Source organism: Pygocentrus nattereri, chromosome 10, assembly GCF_015220715.1.
Source record: "Pygocentrus nattereri isolate fPygNat1 chromosome 10, fPygNat1.pri, whole genome shotgun sequence".
In the NCBI taxonomy this organism is placed as follows: domain Eukaryota; kingdom Metazoa; phylum Chordata; class Actinopteri; order Characiformes; family Serrasalmidae; genus Pygocentrus; species Pygocentrus nattereri.
Window position 1 is genome coordinate 40,292,183 of NC_051220.1, and position 18,340 is coordinate 40,310,522.

Genomic DNA, 18,340 nt, shown 5'->3' on the forward strand with positions numbered 1-18,340 from the left:
CCTATCACTACCACTTGTAAACAACTGTGACTCTAAGTTTCTCTAGAATGGAGCGTTTCACACCAAACCGCTCTGAATGATTCTGTTTACATCTTAATGACTGGAGTTCTGCTTCAATGTCCGTCTTCTGAATCAGATTTTTTGGGGGACTGTTTTGTCTCACAACACCCTGCATGTACCCCTCCACCATGAAAGGGTGGTAAAAAGGCCTTTAGGCATAACATTTCATTTCTCAGAAAATGTATTTGCTACCATTATGAGTATCTTTCTATCTTTCTTTATAGAGGCATTAAACTCTTCAGACGCTCAGTTCCTGTTACCACCACTGACTCAGTAAGTTTGTCAAGGACGGAGCATTTCACGTTAAACCACTCTGAAAAACTTTGTTTATATGAATGATTAAATGTTTTACCAATTTTGAAAATTTGGTGGAATTCCCCTTTAAGTGGGCGCCTACTAATGAAAAGTCCTGTATGTAGTCATACATGATGCCAAAAATCTTTAGCTTCATTTTAAAATCTCCCAGCCTTTGAGTTTTGTAATGAGTGCTTTGAAGGTCTGAATGAAAACGTATGGAGTAAAAATGATGTTTTTTTTTTCTTTCTTGTAAATATGATTGAGTAAAATTACAAACTTCAAAAACTTCACTAAAAGTCCGTTAAAGAACAAACCTTCTGAAATAACACTTCAGCTAAGTACATTTACTCAACCCCCTGTCATATATTACATATCAGTGGCTGCATATTATAAAGTGTAAAAATAATCATACTAACAATAAAATTCATTTTAAAATCTTTTTTTTTTCAGACGCCATTTAGTTAGAATCTCCGTGTAATTATAGCCTCACGACTGTGTGTTAAAGGTTTCTGTGTATTTATCAAACCTCACAATCTGTTGGTTGATAAGTAAACATGCTGCGCTGAGATAAGCGCGAGCCTTAATCTCGATCCTTCACCATTTAGCATTTAATCTGATGCCGCAAAGTCAGATACAACACCAAGATATGCCCATTAAACTTCTGCAGCTGCGACGAGCAGAAAAGAAAGAGACAAAACAAAGAGGCAGAAACTCAAGACGTCATCAAGTATGTATTTCAGTCAGTTTAACACAAACACCCAAGTAACTCCACAACTCATGCATTTGATATAAAAAGTAGTTAAAAAAGGTGCCCCGTGTCTTAAAAAGGGACCGACTAATCGTATAATGAACAAAAACGATGTCAAGTTGCCAGGAGTAGACTGAAGCATCCGTCCCTTTCACGTTTACGCCTTTTCGTACGTACGAACTGCCTGGACGCCCTCGAAGGCCAGAGTCTGCAAACAGTAACAAAGGATGTTAACAGTGTATTAAAGTTTTTACGGGTGCTAAATGGACACAACTGTAAAGATGATGTTCTTAAAAGCTCTTAAAACCCCTCAGAAGAACTGAGCCATATGGTATAGTTTTCCAAGAAGTTAGTACATAATAAGCCCATTGACGAAAACGTTTACAGAGGTAAAACTGTAGCAATAGTATAGTAATATTTGTGAATGGCTGCTCACCATAACCATTTTACCGTCCTTGATTTCTCGGACAAACTTGGTTTCTTTTCCGTCCCACTTCTGAACGTGTACTAGATTGTCTCCATCCAAGGTTACTGTGGACTGTTATCAGAGAGAGGATACAGAGCACATTACAGGTTCTGCTACAGTTGGTTACTGTTTGACAGTGAAGCTAAACTTAAAGAACCACACACTACATTAATAATCTAATATGTCTAAATTAGTACATCAACTATAATGGTAGATATCTGCATTAGAATATATATGCATTAGAATATATATGCATTAGAATATGTATGCATTAGAATATGTATATTCTATATATATATATATATATATATATATATATATATATATATATATAAATATAGTCATAAAAGTTTGGGCACCCCTGGTCCAGTGCTTGCAAATGTATTGATATTCTAAGTGTGAATAAGTAAACACGTCCTCTGCAGGGTGCACATTTTGATGCATTTAACATCTTAACCCAACTGAACCACATTGGAAAATATAGAAAATATCAAATGTGGCCTGTTCAAAGGTTACGGCACATTTTAGATGTCTTATTAATAGAATCTTTGCACTAAATATAGCAGAGGAATGTCATATTTAAGCACGTTCTCTGTAGAGGATGTGTTAACGTACCTTCACCTAGAAAATCCAACCAAACGTGCAGTTTGCCCAGGGGTATTAAAACTTTTGCACACACAACTTTATACATACAGTAATGGTTCAAAACGACTTTGAATCAAATCTTTTTTTTTTTTATAGTAACTTTAAATAAAAACTCTCAAAGTTTTCTCCTGTAAAGTCAAAACTTTTTAGATGCAGGTTTGCAGATCTGTGAACATTTAAATGAGGGAAATTCCACGCATCACTTTTTTCAGCACGCTGACCATGTGAATGTCACAGAATGCACTGCAGCAGGTTAATAGCTCTGTGCACATTTGTGCAGGCCGATTACTGCACTGATTCCAGATAACGGCCAAGACAAAGGAACATGCATCAGTGACCACCAGTGTTTCCGATATTATGGCCAGCAAAAGTGCACAAACCTTCACGTTCCTGTCATCTGCAGTGGTCTCGTCAAACTCCTCCCCCAGCTTGAAGGAAATCTCAGTGTTCTTGAAGGTACTCAGTGTTTTAATAACAACTTTGTCCCCCTCATGGCTGATGACGATAGTGGGCTTGGTGACATTGCCCACTTGCCTGGTCGCAAACCCGACACCTGTGAAAATGACCACCGCACAGTTAAGCCAGCACAGTATGCATTCCTGTCTATGCACATCCTGCAAACAGGTCCAGTGCATGTCCACATCAAATTCAACTCACCCAGTGCTTTCATGTACTCATCAAAGTTCTGGCTGTCCACGAGTTTCCACGTTGCGCAGAATGCATCAACCATGTTGAGAGCTGAAGGTGAAGAGTCCAGGCAGTGTGATGAAGATGGGACAGGTTCCCTTCTGCTTCCCTCACAGACACTAAACTGCACAATCCCATCTAATTAATAGTGCAGAGGGGGAGGGGACATCCGCCGCCTCTCCTGATTGGACGGTCCCAGGACTTTCGTGACGTGTGATTGGCTCAGATAAATGGTGAGAACTGGTACTGTAATTTCAAGAGTGTAATCCAATAACGGACTGGCACAGTAGCCTATTTAGCCAGATGTAGATTAATCACATATTTGCTCTCTGCACACAGGATTAAGTGCATAAGATGGTGTTTTTAAATGATTTCCCCACCAATATGAGCTAAAAGATAAGATGTTATTTTATCCAAAAAGTGTTTTTTTTTATTTTTAGACACTTTAGGACTTTGTAAGAGAGGCCTGGAAGTCAAAACTGCTTTTCCCACTTCAGACCCTTAAATGAGAGAACTTCACTCTTCTCTCTTCACTCTTCACTCTGCGGATCACAACAGCTTCTTTTCTCCAGAGGTGTTTTAAAGGGCCGATAGAAGGCAGCCTGTCCATGCTCTGCTCATTCACACACTAAAGAAGCCTCACAATGATGCAAATGACCACTGAGGCCAGTGGCTCTTTTCTTCTCCACACCACGCTGCTGAAATACTAATGATGGTCAGCAGCGAGTTTAGTGTTTGGCACCCTCTGCTGGTCAGCAGCAGCCAGCGCGACCTGTATGTGTCCTGCTATTCAGTTTCAGGCAGAGAGAAAATGTATATAGACACGTCATTCATACCAACTGCTTTTATTATGGAAAAGAGAGAAATGCCTCAAAACTTTCTCTGATGGGTGAAGAAATGTTGTGTATCGCTGCTGTCGGAACAAAACCTTGTATATCCAAAACGGCAACTTTACAGGAGAAGGAAAAAACCTACTTTACTTTTAATGGAAGTCAATGGAACCAGATTTTTTTCCAAGTCATTTTTGGGCCGTTTCTTTTGGTCCATTCACTGTAAACTTTACATACAATGTAAACAGCAACAGGTGTTTTCAAATCATGGAAAAAAACTGAAAAACTATGTTACTTGGCCTGGGCAGTTGGCCATAATTGACAGGTAGATTGATGTCAATGCTTCAATAGTAAAAAATCACTGTGTATGAACTGTAATAGAGAACTAGAGGAGACAAATTTCATTTTAAACAGATTAATAAATAATAATAAAGGACCCTTACCATCCAAAGAGAATTTATCCTTGCTGTTTTAGATTTTAAAAATGTGATGTGGTATGTAAACATTGTTAAACTTTCAAAAGTACATATATACGGAGCCTGGCTTGAATCCATTGTTCCTGTGATGTCCAGTGGTGGACAGTAAATTTAAAGTAAATGTAATTAGTTTCTGTACTTTAGTATTTTTGGTGTATCTGTACTGAAGTTTCTCCGTTCTGGACTTTTTCCTTTCACTCCACTACATTTCAGAGTCTAATATCGACTTTTTCCTCCTACATTTTGAGAAATCTGTCGTTCCTTTTGGTTTCTGTGTGTATAAAAACGTCACATGTCAAAACGAAAGAAGCGCAAAGCCAGAGCACCAATCAGGGCCCAGCGGTCACTTTGTTTAGAGCTGGTTTTGACCTGTTGGTCATACCGACCCAGTGCAGCACGCGGTTCAGCGTCAGCGCAGCAGCGTAAAACTTTGGGAGAGTCTGTTCAACATAAATGATGAACTAACCTAACTTTGTGTAAATAGAGCTCAATATAGAAATATGTCCACATATGCAGTCGAGACTGACGCGGCTTTTTTCTGAATTTCTACAAACACCATTTCATTTTATAGTAAATGAGTTTGGGCTGGTTTATGTTTATGAACAGACGCCTACAGATCAACATAGTAAAGGAGCTCATCTGTGATCCTGAGTTTAAAGCCAGTTTTTATTCAACTTAAACTTGGAACTAAGTTGTAAATAAATCTGAAACTGAAACTTTGCTTGTGTGTAAAAAGTGATTTCAGAGCCACTCGGTTCTCCCTGATGGAAACTGTTTACCTTCAGTGTTTTGTGCTTCTGATCATTTTAATAGACGTCAGCGTCACTAATTAATGACGTTCTATTAAAAGACTGGTTTACCAAGAGAGACGCTGGAGGACTTTCACCTGAAATGAGTTCATGAAGCAAGAGTGTGTGTGTGTGTGTGTCCGAGCACTGCTTTGTCTGATCCTCTCATACCAGCGCAACACACACTAACACACCACCACGTCAGTGTTACTGCACTGCTGAGAATGATCCACCTTCCAAATATTTTCAGATTTCCCACTATTAATCCATCATCAATGTTACATATAAAAACTCAGAAGATTAAATAAAATGTCTATATTTGTGTTGTAGTCATGATGACCCCTGGTTCCCATCACCACCACTGTAAAGTCTCCCGAGGACTGAATTACTCAGAAAAAGGTGGAATTTTCCGTTCAGTGATCAAAATTCTCTTTTTAGTCTTTTGATTTGATTAGACTGGAAAAAATCTTCATATTTTGTTTTTTTTTAATGTCCCTGTAGTTCTCCACGTTCTCCACTAGATGTCAGTGGTGTTTCACCTGCTTAATTTCCTTAAAATTCTTTTTTTTTTTTCATCAAAACAGTTTTCAAGCTTTTATTTACTGCTGGTGAACTGCATTCAAAACACAACAGACTCAAGAATTCACAAAAAAAGGTAGGAATGCAGCAGCCTATTCCAAACCATGTCATCCTCGGCCTCGTGACGTCATCTATTATTCAGCATGTATATATAATTATATAATATAATTTCATTTGAATGGAATTGCTTTGTGTACAGAATGTAGATAATAAAACGCAGATGATTTGCATCAGTGAGGCACGAGGCAGCTATTCTCATATATGGTGAGGAATTCCGTGGAGAAAGCCCAGAGTGATAAAGATTGCAACTAATACGGTTTAAACACTTGGGAGAACAAACTGCTCGGCATCATCACTTCAGCCTTACATGGTACTGAATGACCGCATGACCATATGAGGTAAACCATCTTTCTCTTACTCTCAGCTCTGACTAGTCACTTCATGCTCTGATGAGTATTTTCATGGGATAAGTTTCCTTCTACTGAATATCAGTGAGTACTTTTTCCTAATTTCCATCTCTAGTCACATAATTCCCCATTTTTGGGGGGTGGGGGGGGGTTAAAGGGCCTGTGTCCTACACTTCTGTTGTTTTTTATTTGTACCCCTGAGGTCATCTTTGTGCACCCGTGTACTTTTATGTACTGAAACAGTCATCATTTATCTTATGTGGCCATTTCCCAACGTCTCTTCATCACCCAGAATTAAACAGGCTGTTTGTGTTACAGCGCCTTTATTTAATATAAAGATATATGTAAATGATCTCTGTTCTGATTGGCTGCCATGGATTGTGCCTCTTTCAAAAAAAAACCTGAGCTTCTATTTGGGTGGTGGGTCATTCTCAGCACTGCAGTGACACTGACGTAGTGGTGGTGTGCGAGTGGATCAGACACAGCAGTGCTGCTGGAGATTTTAAACACTGTGTCCACTCACTGTCCACTCTGTTAGACACTCCTACCTTGTCGGTCCACCTTGTAGATGTAAAGTCAGAGACGACAGCTCATCTGCTGCTGCACAGTTTGTGTTGGTCATCCTCTAGTCCTTCATCAGTGGTCACAGGACGCTGCCCACAGGACACTGTTGGCTGAATATTTTTGGTTGGTGGACTGATCTCAATCCACTCAGACCAGCACAACACACACTAACACACCACCACCACGTCAGTGTTACTGCAGTGCTGAGAATGATCCACCACCCAAACAGTACCTGCTCTGTGGGGGTCCATGGGGGTCCTGACCACTGAAGAACAGGGTAACAGAGTATCAGAGAAACAGATGGACTACAGTCTGTAACTGTAGAACTACAGAGAGCAGCTATACAGTAAGTGGAGCTGATAAAGTGGACAGTGAGCGTAGAAACGAGGAGGTGGTCATGATGTTATGCCTGACCGGTGTATGTAAATGTGTTGACTTTCATGACATCACAACAACGATGATTTCAAAACTGGCTTAGTTTCCAGATATAGTTTCCATGGCTGCGGAGGAATGGCTCATTTTGAAACTTTCACGATGTTTACATCACATCAAACTCACTCGTTTCAGAAAAAAACAATGAAAGTTCAGTTTTCCATGATAGGGGCCCTTTAATTTCCTTCCGTCGTGTTGGTCCAGCTCTCGGTCAGCTGTACTCCCACCTTGGAGCTTTAGCATTTTATTTTAGACCAAAACAAGAAGAGCCTCTTCAGTTCCTGTGCTGATAGATGCAGGATGGACTAGTAAGTTCCACTCCGGTTCCATAAGTTAAGCACTTAAAAGCAAATTCCACCAGGTTTTTAAAAGCGCTGCATAATTTTGTGGTTGAGCTTTACTGTCCAAAACCACCAGTGAACACGAGTCTTCTGAGTTTTTGTGTGTAATATGGATGATGGTAAAATAGCCATAAATCTAAAAAATAAGGTTTATTTTAAAAACCAAAGCCTTCTCAAAACTATCATAAAACTCCCAGACATTCATAACCATTTTATCTAATAACTTTCTGTGAGGGAGCTTTTAGAGGGGGACGTCTGGTTCCCATCACCTTCACTGTGGACAATTCTGACTCGTGTATTTATCTCAAACAGAACACTTCACACCAAACCACTCTGAATGATTTTGTTGAAAACATAGTTCTACTTCTAGTCATTTCCACTAAAGTAGCATTACATTTATGGGAGCACAGTTTTCCACTACTCTGCCCACTTCTGACACCAATACTTCACTAGGAATTTTCTTTATAATTGGATAATAGCAGTTATGTTTTAGGTGCGATGGATTTTGTAGGGTCATAAAAGTCCGGAATAATAAATGCTCCTTTCAAACGTGGTTTAATCTCTTACATCTTCTAAGAATGAGGGCTGGAGAAGAAGAGAAAACCATGTGATTGCATCTAATGACTACAGTGGCTGCATCTAATGACACCATCAACCATAGGCAGGATGAAGAAGGTCTTTGTCAGAGTCAACAGGACGAGATCTGCTAGAGCTTCTGTGAATTCTGTTTCTGTTCACTGCAAGTATTTAAGTATGTTACATTACATTTTTTGCACACAGTCATTTATTTTTCTGCCACATACAGTAAGAACCCACATACTGAAGTGCAATAGCTTTAAATCACCAGCCCTATTGAGCGTAACACATATTTATAGACAGGACGTTGTGGTCATTAATGTGAAGGGATAAAATATGGACCATTCAGCAATGTTTGACACACTGCAATCCCACTATTTATGCCTTCACTCGCTGCTGCGTGTACCCTGCACACAGAGAAACAGCCTGTGCTGTTTCCAATTAGGCTCCCTGTCTGAGTGGTATGTCCGGCTGCCTGAGATTTACAGGCTTCCTGAAAGGAGAAAGAGGCTGGTTATCATTACACAGAGATATTACAGTGTAGAAGTTAGTTGTCCACTGAAAAAACTCTGCAAAGGACGTAGTTATGATCATGCAGGATCACAGCTGAAGTTCTCCAGTACCAAAATAGAAAGCATGGAGTCAAAAATTCAACATCAGCCTATCATTAATCCTCTATTCCCAAGGTGTCAACCACACGGCTTGCGGGCCAAACCAGGCCCCTTGGACAATCCTATTCAGCCCACTTCAAATTAGCCCAGTTCACCATGAACCGCACTACAGCTCCCACCATGCACTGCAACGTGATGTGTTAGGTGTCTTGCTCAAGGGCACTTCAGTCACATACTGTTGGCTCAGTAGATCAAACGGCAACCTTCCGGTCACAGGGCTGGTTCCCTAACGATTAGCTCTGCAGCAAATGTAGTCTATCGTTTTAAATAAAACTATTAGTTTTTATTTACAATCATCTTTGAATTGTTCAGGTATTCAGTGCCTATTATTTGCCATCACGTTTTGGCATATTCTAAGCAAAAAAAACACCAGTTGGGCTCATGGCAAAATTTAAAAAATAAAATAAAAACACAGACTCACTGAGATTTTTTAATATGGCTATTTTAGTGGTTGAGCATGACACCCCTGCTCTCTGTGTTACTACCACTGGGGAGCCCCCGGGGCCTTCAAGGCTTGCGAAGAGGGCCTAATGATTCATACGTGTTGTATTTAAAATATGTAAGTATTGTAGCAACACTCTTATTTTAAGAGTTAAGTTAAGTTTCAGCTACTTAAAATGCACCAATCAGAATTTCTCTTTCCCTGGTATCTAGGTAGGTCCAGGCAAGTGAGTTTTCCAGTTGGTTAGGACTTCAGGAGCTGGAGTAAAGGCCTTATATATTAGATTAACTTCCAACATTATTAAGAACCAGCAATATAATGAACCAATCACGTTTTGATTTCCAATTGGACTAATTACGTGATAAAAAGCAGACCTCTAGACGTTCTGGAAGTCCTGGATATGTCACTGAGCGTGAATACTGGGGGTAGCCTGACCTCTTCACTAAAGGAATCACTGTAAAATTGCTAAAAGGTGTAGAAGGTGAAAGAAGAAGTATTATTGAGTGAGGAGAATGAAAACAAGCTAAAATATGCTGAGTGGGCGCTGCTGTGAGTCGCCCTGTAAAGCCTGAAATAATCGTTTAAAAGTCAGAGGCATCGGGTTGAGGTTTCAGACCACGTCATACGTCATTACATCACACAAAAAGAAGGTCCGGCTCAATGTTTAGGTCTCAAATGCAAAATCGACACTGTATCATCCCTAGATCATCATCAGGTTCATGCGTTCGGGAAGGGGTCTGAAGAACAGCCCACGCACAAAATGTTCTCCCCCTCATTGCATGCAATTACACATTTCAACCAGAGAGGTCTCCAAATACCCAAAACTTACATAGTGCAGGTTCATATACACCAATCAGGCATAACATTGTGACCACTACAACCTTCTTGTATCTATGCTCATTGTTCGTTTTATCTATATACTGTATAGGGTTGTGCTGGTAAGAGTGGATGAGACACAGCAGTGCTGCTGTAGCTTTTAAGCACTGTGTCCACTCATTGTCCACTCTGTTAGACACTCCTACCTTGTAGATGTAAAGTCAGAGCCGACAGCTCATCTGCTGCTGCACAGTTTGTGCTGGTCATCCTCTAGTCCTTCATCAGTGGTCACAGGACGCTGCCCACAGGACGCTGTTGGCTGGATATTTTTGGTTGGTGGACTCTTCTCAGTCCAGCAGAGACACCGAGGTGTTTAAAAACTCCAGCAACACTGCTGTGTCTGCTAAATAAAATTGGCAATGTCTTAAACAACCCTCAGATCTTTCTGTTTAATCCATAACAGCCAAAAAATGTTTATGTGCTAACAAATTAATAGCATCCCGTGGGGGTCCTTGCAGAAGATCATAGAGGGTTTAAGGTTTAGGGTGTGACATGTAAGTCCCAAATCGAAGGCCCTAACTCATACGGTCATGGCTTGCCACTGGTTACTGGTTACTACACCTTCTGATGGCAGACAGTCTAGAAGCCACATGTCCTAAGAATGTTTTGAAGATTTCAGCTCTATTAGTCTTAATGGGGCGTATAGCTTGATGTCCTTTAGATCAACCACAACCATATTTGACTCAATGCATCTAGGTTACTCCTAGAGTTATTACCAGCGATGGTAAAACATTTAATACATGTAAACAAGTTAGCTTCATCAAACCATTACATACATGACACATCACATCTTGATCCTTCTGATCCTTTCCAATAATTGCCTTCTGCTTTTCAGTCCAAGATTTCTGAAAAAAGACCTGCTCTACATAAAACAATAAGACTCTGTAACAGTGGTCAGTGATTTACGAGTTCCCTCTGAAACGTAATGGAAATGCTCCTCTTCTGGTGAATTTAAGAGCATATATCAGTACAACCAGCCATGGTATTTTAATGGACAGACTTCATTAGTTGAGAAAGAAGTTCTATTGTATATTCTATATTATTAATGATTAATTACTTAATTCTATCTCTGTTAATCTGAAGATGCACAGGTATTCGTGTCAGCTCAGGATGTGGCAACCCATGGGCTTATCTTCTGTAACTCAGCAACAGAAGGATGAACAGACATCAAGCTCTACTGGAAAGCAGGGACTTCTTGCCTCTTTTCAAAGCCATCATGACTGTTTATCTACTCGCCATGGGAAGCAGACGCACAGGCCTTCATCCCTCCGAGCACTGAAACCCCTTCCATTACTGACACAAAAATCAGGGCCCCTCTGTGTCCCCTGAGGAACCGAATGAGCTCTGGATGCTGCCCCATTGATCGCTGAGGTCAAACTGACACTATTTTTTGCCCAAATGAAGCATGATCGAGCCCGAGTCTCCATCCCCTGAGGAAGTGGAGACACAGCTCCTCATTCACTCTCGCTGCTTTCATCTGCAATGAAACGTAAAAACAAAGCCAGAGTTTACACAGCGGCAAAAGACAGCCTGCATGTTAAAACCAGGGTTTTTTCAGGGTTGAAAAAGAAGCCTTCTTAAAGATTCACTAGGTAAGTAAATGGCAACTTTATATATAAATAGATATATATATATATGCACATACACACATATATGATTGATTGAGAAGCGTTCTAATGGAGACTTTGTCTGTGTGTCTACCTATCTATCTATCTATCTATCTATCTATCTATCTATCTATCTATCTATCTATCTGTCTATCTATCTCTCTGTCTATCTATCTATCTATCTATCTATCTATCTATCTATCTATCTATCTATCTATCTATCTATCTATCTCTCTCTGTCTGTCTATCTGTCTGTCTATCTATCTATCTATCTATCTATCTATCTATCTATCTATCTATCTATCTATCTATCTATCTATCTATCTCTCTGTCTGTCTATCTGTATGTCTGTCTATCTATCTATCTATCTATCTATCTATCTATCTATCTATCTGTCTGTCTGTCTGTCTGTCTGTCTGTCTGTCTGTCTGTCTGTCTGTCTATCTATCTCTCTCTGTCTGTCTGTCTGTCTGTCTGTCTATCTATCTATCTATCTGTCTGTCTGTCTGTCTGTCTGTCTGTCTGTCTGTCTGTCTATCTATCTATCTCTCTCTCTGTCTGTCTGTCTATCTATCTATCTATCTATCTATCTATCTATCTATCTATCTATCTATCTCTCTGTCTGTCTGTCTGTCTGTCTGTCTGTCTGTCTATCTATCTATCTATCTATCTATCTATCTATCTATCTATCTATCTATCTATCTATCTATCTATCTATCTATCTATCTATCTCTTTGTCTGTCTCTCTGTCTGCCTGTCTGTCTATCCCTTGCTACAGTACATTGACAAAGTAGTAGACTACTACAGAGAGAGAGGTTATAATTCACAGGCAGGTAGTAGCACATTTCTTTTTGTTCTTAGTGGAAAAATATTTATTATATAGTGATATTTTTTGTAATCGAACACTTTCAGTTCCACGTTCTGTTTGAATTTGCATAAGAGCTATTTTTGCTAATAACACCAATAATAAATAATAAAAACAAAGTTGTAATATTTTACACACACAGAGACACGGCGTGATTTAGTACTACTGTATAACTGTATCCAAAAACACTATTTATAATGATAAATATATATAATGATAAAACAAATACATGCGGTGCAAAACGTTCTTATTTTTAATTTACTGCAGAAAAACAAATATACTGATGATAATGATATGGAGATATTACACTAACAACACCACAGAGCTGCTGCCTCAGTGCGTCTCTGTGAATGAACATAATAAAGGTTGGCTGATGGTCCTGCTAATTGCGGGCAAGAAGGAGGGGAGGATCTCAGTCACGCTAGTGATAGTCCTTCATCAGTGGTCACAGGACGCTGTCGGCTGGATATTTTTGGTTGGTGGACTATTCTCAGTCCAGCAGAGACACTGAGGTATTTAAAAACTCCAGCAGCACTGAGGGGTCTGATCCACTCAGACCAGCACAACACACACCAACACACCACCACCACGTCAGTGTTACTGCATTGCTGAGAATGACCCACCACCCATATAGTACCTGCTCTGTGAGGGTCCATGGGGGTCCTGACCACTGAAGAACAGGGTAACAGAGTATCAGAGAAACAGATGGACTACAGTCTGTAACTGTAGAACTACAAAGTGCAGCTATACAGTAAGTGGAGCTGATAAAGTGGACAGTGAGCGTAGAAACAAGGAGGTGGTCATGATGTTATGCCTGATTGGTGTAGACACCACAGAGAAAACAGTCCTGATTGGATAATAATCCTGATTCTGTTGGTCGTTTCAGAAATTTAACCTCTTCCAACCAAAACATACCAATAAAGTATTAATCCTTTGACTATTAATCAAAATATCAAAAAATCAGGTTCTTCACAGAAGGTCGCTAAGGGTTCCCCACTGGTTATTTAGGCGTATTATTATTAACAGGAACCTCTCATGCTAAGTTAGAGCTCCTACTTTCCTCTCACACACACTCAGGCGTAATTCAATCAATCCAAATGTACATCGCACTTCAAACACCTTTTCTCCAGCAGTAGATTTTTAAAAAAGTTTCTCTCTAATCAGTTCCAGTGCAGTAATCCTCAGTGATCCGGGAGGATGAAGGCCAGCACTCGGCTCCACTGAAACCTGCCAAGCATCCATGCAGCCGACTGAGAGGAGAACCTTTAGAAATGTTCATAAGTCAGGCTTCTCCTTCCATCCTACCTTCAAACACCACACGAGCAAGGCTGTGGCTGGGTGAGCTACTTTTGTCCCACTTATTACCTTAAGATGCAAACTGTTTATATGAAATACTCCTAATAATTTGTACCAAATAAACATCTCTATACAAACCACCACATAACAGCTTCACATTAAAGCAGCATAGTAGCAGCAGTAAAGAGACTCAGAAGCACAGTATGGTCTTTCAGCTGCTCCAGGCTCATAATAAAAGGCCGACATGAGGCTTTTCTTAGAACACGCTTCATGTTGACAGAGTACAAACCAATATGTAGCTTGTTGAGTGCAGCTTTAAGACGTGTAATTATGGTGGATGCTTGCAGTGTGGAGTCAACCACAGCGAGCCAGATAAACAGAGGACTTGGAGCTCCGCTAAAATGCCAGAGATTCAGTATCAAACATGTTTGCAGCGGGTCTGAGATTTAATAACCTGCCTCCTCACAAAGACTGTAGATTTCAGAAAGCTGGACTCAAAGCCCTCACAGTCTTCCTTTGATCATCTGGCGTATTAAGGTCACGTCTGACTCGGAAAGTAAGAGTTTCAGTCTTAAAGGAGAATTCCACCAAATGTTTGAAAATTCCTGCATAATTCAGTGGATGTAAGCAAAGTCATTCAGAGTGATTCGATGTGAAATAGTTCACAAAGAAATTTAAAACCAGTGATGGACAAAGTTGACAAATCATGAACCTGAGTTAAAGTCGAGACCCCCAAGGTAAATATTACTCCTGTAAAAGTAGAAGTTCCTCCCTTTAGACCTCCACTTGAGTAAAAGTACTAAAGTATTTCCCTTCAAATGTACTTAAGTATAAAGTAAAAGTACTAAAAGAGTAATTCTGGCTCTGATGTCCTGTTATCATTTTTATAACCAGACTGGCTTCATGAACTCATTTCAGGTGAAAGTCCTCCAGCGTCTCTCTTGGTAAACCAGTCTTTTAATAGAACGTCATTAATTAGTGACGCTGACGTCTATTAAAATGATCAGAAGCACAAAACACTGAAGGTAAACAGTTTCCATCAGGGAGAACCGAGTGGCTCTGAAATCACTTTTTACACACAAGCAAAGTTTCAGTTTCAGATTTATTTACAACTTAGTTCCAAGTTTAAGTTGAATAAAAACTGGCTTTAAACTCAGGATCACAGATGAGCTCCTTTACTATGTTGATCTGTAGGCGTCTGTTCATAAACATAAACCAGCCCAAACTCATTTACTATAAAATGAAATGGTGTTTGTAGAAATTCAGAAAAAAGCCGCGTCAGTCTCGACTGCATATGTGGACATATTTCTATATTGAGCTCTATTTACACAAAGTTAGGTTAGTTCATCATTTATGTTGAACAGACTCTCCCAAAGTTTTACGCTGCTGCGCTGACGTTGAACCGCGTGCTGCACTGGGTCGGTATGACCAACAGGTCAAAACCAGCTCTAGACAAAGTGACCGCTGGGCCCTGATTGGTGCTCTGGCTTTGCGCTTCTTTCGTTTTGACATGTTACGTTTTTATACACACAGAAACCAAAAGGAACGACAGATTTCTCAAAATGTAGGAGGAAAAAGTCGGATATTAGACTCTGAAATGTAGTGGAGTGAAAGGAAAAAGTCGCCCAGAACGGAGAAACTTCAGTACAGATACACCAAAAATACTAAAGTACAGAAACTAATTACATTTACTCAGTTACTCAGTTACTGTCCACCACTGCCTAAAACCACCAGTGATCCTACATGTGTTGCTGACATCTGTGCTTTTATTGCTTTTTAAAAATATGCCTTAAAGCAACCCTTCAAACATCAACAGCGTATTTATAACCATTTCATATAATAACAGTCTGTGAAGGAGCTTTTAGAGGTATTGAACTTCAGTGCACTCTTCTGTGAACAATATTGAGTCTGTAAGTTTCTCCAGAACAGAGCATTTCGCACCAAACCACTCTAACTGGCTTTATTTGCATCATAACCATTTTATTACGCAGAATTTGAAGAAGCAGAGAATTCTCGGCCCTTTAAAGAGGTCAACGAGAGCCCTGTGGGTCAATCGAAGAACCACCTCTGGTTCGTCAAGAACAGGGAATTGTTTGAAGAAGGTTCTTGTAAATGAGACGTGAGTGAGAAGAACTTTCAAGGCTGAAAGAACCCCTTTTACATAATGTAAAGCACTTAAAGATGATGGTTCTTTAAGAGTTCTTTAGTAAAGAAAGTCATTCTATGTAGAACCATGGATGCTCAACAAACCCTTTGCAAAATTACAGGGCTCTTTAAGATTGAAGGAGAATGTGGATGTAAAAACACACACCTTCTAAGGTCACCAGCCTTCTGGACCGGCTTGACCACCACTGGGCTTCTTGCTTTACAGCGCTGTGCAGTCCTCACCCTCAGATCTTTTCTTTCCCACTTTGTTCTATAAAACTTCATACTAATGTTTGCTGTCCGGTGTCGACCAGAGGAGGATGGGTTCTCCTTCTGAGTCTCGGTTCCTCTCAAGGTTTCTTCCTCTTTAGGGAGTTTTTCTTTGCCACTGTCGCTGCTGTCACCCGGCCAGGGACTCAAACCCAGGCCCTCCTTGCTGTGAGGTGACCACGCCATGCCACTGTGCCGCTGAATGTGGATGTAGATGATTCCATGCAGAACCCCTTTAGAAAAGGGTTCTTCAATTGTTACAATTGAAGAACACTTGGAAAGGTTCTGTATGGAACCATCTACAACACACTCTCCATCCATCTGAATAACCGTTTCGCTAAGAAAAGAACCCATGCAAACGGTTCTTTGATAGTTCATGGTTCTATATAGAACCATTTTCTTTACTAAAGAGCCCTTGAAGAACCATCATTTTAAGTGTTTTTATTATCAATTATGGGAATCTTAGATATTCTTTTTTTTTAATAAGAGTTTGAGTTATTATAGAAACAGTGTTTCCATTCATTGTCCAGTCCATACTGTCCATATACGGTCCCTAACTGTTTTAAATACACTGTTTTTGTGACATCACACACGCACAATTACATTTAGCTACACTGAAGATATAAGGGGTGTTTCAGCCTGCACTGCTTTTTGAATGAGGCACAGTAAGGGCAGCAGGTCAGAACAGGCCTCGTTCACTACAACATAATACAAAGTGGACCTCAGAGAAGCAGAATATGGGCCCTTTAAGAGTGTTGATTCAGATAGATTCATGTTAAATTAAGTATGTTATGCAATTCATACACAGCGAAAGTTTCCATGTGTGTCCGAGTGCAGTTGAGTATGCAGATCAAACGCCTTTGTTTTTTTTTTTTTTGTTTTTTGTTTTTTTTTCCTCCTTTCCAACCACGGCCCGCACGGCTGGCAGACCCCAGCGCAGACATGTGTTTTCATTTAGCCGTGTGGATAAATAGGAAAGTCTGAGAACAGAGGAAAAGTTGAATATCATTACCTCCTTTTAATTTCGGCCTCTAAAAAGGCTTCCATTTATCACCAGCAGCAATCGTTCAGCCAGTTATGAAATGTATGAAACGAGAAAAGAGGCGTTATTGAGCCGCTACAGTAAATTTACAATACCCACGTCTGACTTCACTGTGCTGAGGTGCAGTCTGTGTGTGTGTGTGTGTGTGTGTGTGTGTGTGTGTGTGTGTGTGTGTGTGCGTTTTGTACTATTGGCTCAGGGCTCTGTGCTGGCCACCATCCCTCAGTGGAAAAAACATAAAAAAAGGCAAAAGCTCGGAAAAATCCTCCACCTGTAATGGAAAAAGTAAGGTAAGATGGGGAGCTGTCTCTGGAGGACTATATTTACAGTATAATACTCGCATATTTCACATATCCAAAATATGCACATTACTCACAACTCAATCATACACATGTCAAATATTAGGAACGTTGTGCGAAAGTATTAAGCATCTGGGAAATGTGAGCTGTACAGTTATGATTAAACTGATATACCTTAAAGAAGGGTTGAATAAACTGATTTAATCCAGTGAAGGTGTGATTAAACCGATATAACTTAAAGAAGGGTTGAATAAACTGATTTAATGTAGTGAAGGTGTGATTAAACAGATATAATTTAAAGAAGGGTTGAATAAACTGATTTAATCCAGTGAAGGTGTGATTAAACCGATATAACTTAAAGAAGGGTTGAATAAACTGATTTAATCCAGTGAAGGTATGATTAAACAGATATAACTTAAAGAAGGGTTGAATAAACTGATTTAATCCAGTGAAGGTGTGATTAAACCGATATAACTTAAAGAAGGGTTGAATAAACTGATTTAATCCACTGAAGGTATGATTAAACAGATATAACTTAAAGAAGGGTTGAATAAACTGATTTAATCCTATGGATGTATTTAAATCTGTTTTGTCACTACTTCAATAATTTTAAATTAGTTTAATCAAGCTTTAATTTAACTACGTCAGCGTATTCAACCCTCCTTCTTCAAGTTCTTAATCAGTTCGATGCATTGATAAGTGGAACCAAACCTATGTTCTTCTAACCAAAATATTATAATTTATATAATATAATTTGATGTTTTATTGTATTAATGCTTGTCTTGAGTTTATTCTAATGTTATATTGTGCTTTTACTGCAAAACATACACCCCCATAGTGTTTTTCCTTCTCCTTCATATCTCTCAACTTCCTCCTAGACCAGCGCCACCCTGCTCCTGGAGGCCCACTGCCCTGCATTTTTTAGTGTTTT

General features: G+C 39.7%; 1 protein-coding gene across 1 annotated transcript; it reads right to left on the bottom strand.

The window, feature by feature from the left end:
* Positions 1 to 1,069: 1,069 nt before the first annotated feature.
* fabp7a (fatty acid binding protein 7, brain, a) lies at positions 1,070 to 3,034 on the bottom strand. Its single transcript, XM_017724050.2, has 4 exons — positions 2,874 to 3,034; positions 2,597 to 2,769; positions 1,542 to 1,643; positions 1,070 to 1,313 (listed from the first exon to the last, which is right to left on the bottom strand). Exons 1-4 carry the CDS (start codon positions 2,944 to 2,946, stop codon positions 1,263 to 1,265), a joined length of 399 nt encoding a protein of 132 aa, XP_017579539.1. The 5' UTR covers positions 2,947 to 3,034; the 3' UTR covers positions 1,070 to 1,262.
* Between the last annotated feature and the right edge of the window lie 15,306 nt (positions 3,035 to 18,340).

What these genes read in the sequence shown, in the direction of transcription:
- fabp7a (XM_017724050.2), bottom strand. Translation starts at nt 2,946, where the DNA reads ATGGTTGATGCATTCTGCGCAACGTGGAAACTCGTGGACAGCCAGAAC. An exon ending in CAGATGACAGGAACGTGAAG is followed by an intron (nt 1,644 to 2,596) that starts GTTTGTGCACTT and finishes CTCTGATAACAG; the next exon opens with TCCACAGTAACCTTGGATGG. An exon ending in AGGACGGTAAAATGGTTATG is followed by an intron (nt 1,314 to 1,541) that starts GTGAGCAGCCAT and finishes TACTGTTTGCAG; the next exon opens with ACTCTGGCCTTCGAGGGCGT.